We start from the raw sequence: 4,569 nt of genomic DNA, 5'->3' as shown, positions 1-4,569 counted from the left end.
ACAGAGTTGGCACAGAGAGAGCCTTAACCCTGTTGGGCTGAGTCAACATAGTGTTGAGCTGGCCTCCTGGGTTACCGGCTCCTTGTGACCCTGGACCTCGGAGGAAAGAGACTGGTCCACTGTTGGCAGCCCCCTCACAGCCCTCAGACAATTCTGTGTGTGTGGCAGGTGCTCAGCACAAATGTGATCAACCAGTCAGTAGGGGTCAGGAGGCTCATCTGTGTAAATCGTCGTTACTTGTTGTGGGCCATGGAATAGTGTGGGAGGGACCCTTAGTCACTGATTAGTTTTATGAGTCAACACCATCTCTTTAGAAAAACAATGTGTTCACTTAGGGAAAGGAGATTCAGCTGTAGGTTATGTATCATCCAAACATTAACAGAATTGTTCAAATGCTTAAGTTGCTGGAAATCTATTGCAATATTGACTGTTACCTAGAGTATTATTAATCATCTGTCACATCTTGAACTGCTAACCAGAAGGCTGGCAGTTCAAACCCACTAGTCACTCCTCGGAAGGAAGGTTGGGCAATCTACTTCTGTAGTGATACTGCCTCGGAGACCCAAGGAAGGGTCGCTATGAGTTGGGTCTGACTCGACGGCACATAACAACAACAACAACAACAACTACATATGTTGAAATACGTGTTTATTGATGGAATAAAGAGACAGAGACACAATGTTGATTGTGTCTTTGATATGATGTGATGAGTAGGGCACTCTGTGGTCTCCCTCCCCAAACCCATAGCCCTAACATCATCAGGAGAAAGACTTTGGACAGATCCCTAAACAGACTCACTGTGCAAAGCACCTGGCCAGTTCTCCTCAAAACTGTCAATGTCACCAGTGAAGGAAAGTCTGAGAAACTGTCACAACCAAGATGAACCTGAGGAGACATGGCAGCTAACTGGGTCCTGAGTGGGGCCTTAGGTGGGCAGAATAAGGACATTAGGTAAATCTGAATAAAGTGTGGACTTTAGTTAAAAGTCATGTATCAATACTGGCCCATTAGTTGTGACAAATGTCCCACCCTACTGTAAGATGTTAACAGCAGGGAACCTGCTTGGAGGGCATCTGGAGATCTTGGTCCCATCTTCTCGGCTCTTCTGTCACTCTAAAGCTGCTCCAAAAACTACAGACAGTTTACACAGAAGTCTGCCTTTCCTGCAGGGGTTGTAATCAGGCTCTCGTCTGAGTCATTGTGGCAAGGACTTTCCAGTGAGGAATTAGTGTGCTCAGCCACTAGGCCAAGCCCATGGGGCAAGCAGCAACCCCCCCGCCCCCCCCCCATCAGTGACAGGCATCAGAGGTCCTCCCCAACTACCTGCAGTGCCCTGGTCCATTGAACTAAGTTAGCCCTGGACTGCACCCCATGGGACCACCTATCTCAAGGTGATGTAATTGCTCTCGAGGGCCTAGCCTGGCAGGTACCGGGATGAAGTGTCCCCCTGAGGGAATGGCCACCAGTTAAAGGTCAACAGCAAACAAAGGAGCCACTGAGCAGTGAGACACAGGGCTTTCGGCACAGGTCACATCGCAGCATCCCCACCAGCGTGAGATCTTGTGCGGCTTCCGTGAGGGTGGCATCACGTTCAGACAGAAAGTGATTGGGATGTGTCTCATATTAGTAGTGGACACAGCCACAGTAGACAGCAGTCTGTCTGTCCACCCCTGGCCTTTTGGACCATCTGTCCTAATTTTGTTTTGGATGTTTCTGGAAAGACTGATTTCTTTTTGCTCTGACGTTACTGTGGGAAAAACAAAAACAAAACAAAAACAAACTCCTAAAGTGCTTTGCTCATATCTTTTGCTATTTCATTTTGAAACTGTAAAGTGCCAGATCTGCCACCCATCTGTGCTGAGTTCTGACTATTTGTGTGGTTTGTCTACTGGTGAGAGGGGAATCAAGGGCGGTGATCTCCAAAGTAGGTCGTGGTCTCTTAAGGGAGTGGGAGGTTGCTGACTCAGGACTCACTGCCAGGTTTTCTGTGAATCTGTTGCAGGAGCTCAGGGGTAGGGGAGGCAAGGGTGGGAGTGTGCATGGGAGGGGCACGAAGCATCAGGGCCTCAGGTGGATTGGTAGGTGAGCAGTCCTCAGTCTTTGGGGGCTGAGGCCAGAGGAGGGTGTGAAGTTGTTGCCAATGCATGTGGAGGGTTTTGGTGGGTTCTGGAGGGGGCATCCACGTGCTCCAAGTTGGGCGGCTGACAAGGACCCTCAAAGACAGGGCCCCCGTGGTGAGCCTCATCCTGCAGCCGGGCTTCTCCTGTTCTGTGGAGTGAGTGCTGTGGTTCCCTGCGGGCTCTGCCGTTCTTGCTCTTCCACAGCATAAGGAAGGAAGGAAGATTAGCCAACCAGCAGCGCGCTCAGAAGGGCTAGAGCTTTCCCATCCTTCAGCTCTGCCGAACAGCTCCCCAAGGCTAAGCACATGGCCCCGTGTATGTGCAGTCCCTGTCTGCATTACCCTGTGGAGGAGGCAAGGCTTCATTTAGAAAGTACACACGGGTGGGCACTGTGCTTGGGACATCCCTCAGCCCATTCCATATGCGTCCAGGGCAAGACCTTGGGCACTCCTAACCCCACTGGTGATCACAATGACTCTAAGGAAAGGACACTTGGCGCTGGTGGATCTAGCTGCACCATGTGTGGGGGCCTGCCTAGAAACCTGGGTCAGAGGTCCTGGCATCCCTGCATCAATGGAGAGCTCACAGAGCTCTGGTGAGGCTTGCCATGAGCTCATTCCTGCTGCCCCCAGCCCTGGTACTCCCTAAGGAATGGGCTTCCCACCAGCCAAGGAGAAACAGGATGGGGTTGGAAGTGCATCCAGGGCTTCTGCCAGGAGGCTCAACTGCCCCTGATACACGCTGGGGCTGGGAGCACACCCCACACCTCCCCCAGGGAGGTGTTGGCCGTTTCTTGGTGAGCAGCCTGCGGTGGGTGAGGCTGGCTGGACAGTCATCTTGGGACTAAAGTGCCTGCTCAGGTGACTTTGTGGGGGACTCTACCACCCCTCCCACTCTGATGCTGTGTCTCCCCAGGACGGCAGAGCCCTTGGTGTCCTGGTTGCATCCCAGGCTCTTCCTCCTGGGACACAGAGTCCCAGAGCATAGCTTGGCCAGCCAGTGGTGATCCTCGGCATTGAGAAGCAGGGTGAGACCAGTAGGCTCCCAGAAAAAAGAAGGAAATATTCTAAATTAAAGTGAACATGGGCTCATTCTGTGCTCATTGTGAAATCTGCTGTATGTGAAGCTGTGGGGGAGAGGTATTTTCAGGACCAGGTGTGACCACCTGGCAGGGTCCTGGGTGCAAGATTTTTCTTGGCTGCCCCTAGGATAGTAGCTGTGGTGCTGCAGTGATGAAAACAATTGCCTGCTAACCAAAGGGTTGGCGGTTGGAACCTACCTGTTTTCATAAAGATTTACAGCCATGGAAACCCTATGGAGCAGCTCTATGGTGTCCTAAAGGCTCACTATGAGTTCAAATCAACTCCGTGGCAGTGGTTATAGTCTGGTTTTGGCTGCCAGGATACAGGGACATGTTAATAGCATAGTGTGTCCTCTGGGAGATGTTGCCAACAAGTGGGGTTTGAGCTGGGCCATGGCTGAGACCATTTCATCCACAACTTGTGCTCCCCTCTGCCCAGGGACCTGAGAGGTTTGCACATATGGCAGCAGGCAACCACACGGCTGTAGTGGAGTTCGTCCTGCAGCACTTCTCAGAAGACCCCCAGGCCCGGGCTCTGCTGTCGGCTTTGTTCCTGTTCCTCTACCTGATGGCCCTTGGGGGAAATGCCCTCATTGTCACAGCCGTCAGCTTGAGCCCAGGCCTGCACACTCCCATGTACTTCTTCCTTGCCAACTTGGCCATTTTGGATATTTTCTGCATGACTACTGTTCTCCCCAAGTTGCTGGAGAGCCTGGTGGTCGGGGAGGCCACCATCTCCTACCGGGGCTGCCTGACCCAGCTCTTCTTTGTGGGCTGGTTTCTGTCCACTGAGCTGGTGCTGCTCACAACCATGGCTTTTGACCGCTATGTGGCCATCTGCCGGCCACTGCACTATAGTGCCATCATGAGCCAGCCTCTGTGTACTCTGCTGGCCGTGGCTGTGTGGGCAGCTGGCGTGGTCAACACATCTGTACACACAGGCCTCATGGCAGAGCTGAACTTCTGTGGCCCCAACCACATTGAGAACTTCCTGTGTGAGATTCCCTCATTGCTGCTGCTCTCCTGCAGCCCCACAACCCTCAACAATGTCATGGTGGTCATTGCTGGTGTCTACCTTGGCGTGGTCAACTTCCTGCTCACCCTGGCCTCCTACGGCTGCATCGTGGCCAGTGTCCTGCGCATCCGCTCAGCAGCAGGCAAGCGCCGCGCCTTCTCTACCTGTTCCTCCCACCTCCTGGTGGTCACCTTGTACTACTGCACTGTCATCTACACCTACGTCCTTCTGGGCTCAGGCGCCTCCATGGAGAAGGGCAAGCTGGTCACTGTGCTCTACACAGTGGTCAGCCCTGCCCTGAACCCACTCATCTACACATTGCGGAACAAGGATGTGAAAGTGGCCCTCCAGAA

At 52.9% G+C, this 4,569-nt stretch overlaps 1 protein-coding gene across 1 annotated transcript; it reads left to right on the top strand.

Annotated features, from left to right (window-relative positions):
- Positions 1-3,661: 3,661 nt before the first annotated feature.
- LOC103193542 (olfactory receptor 13A1-like) lies at positions 3,662-4,561 on the top strand (the record flags this gene model as incomplete). Its single annotated transcript, XM_007936777.1, has 1 exon — positions 3,662-4,561. A coding segment is annotated over exon 1 (900 nt), but the record flags the coding sequence as incomplete, so codon positions are not given.
- Positions 4,562-4,569: the final 8 nt, after the last annotated feature.

This window comes from Orycteropus afer, unplaced genomic scaffold (assembly GCF_000298275.1).
Source record: "Orycteropus afer afer isolate SDZICR_OR568_19922 unplaced genomic scaffold, OryAfe1.0 scaffold00038, whole genome shotgun sequence".
Lineage (NCBI taxonomy): Eukaryota > Metazoa > Chordata > Mammalia > Tubulidentata > Orycteropodidae > Orycteropus > Orycteropus afer.
Note: the sequence above shows the minus strand (reverse complement) of the source record. Positions and strands in the feature narration are given on the sequence as shown.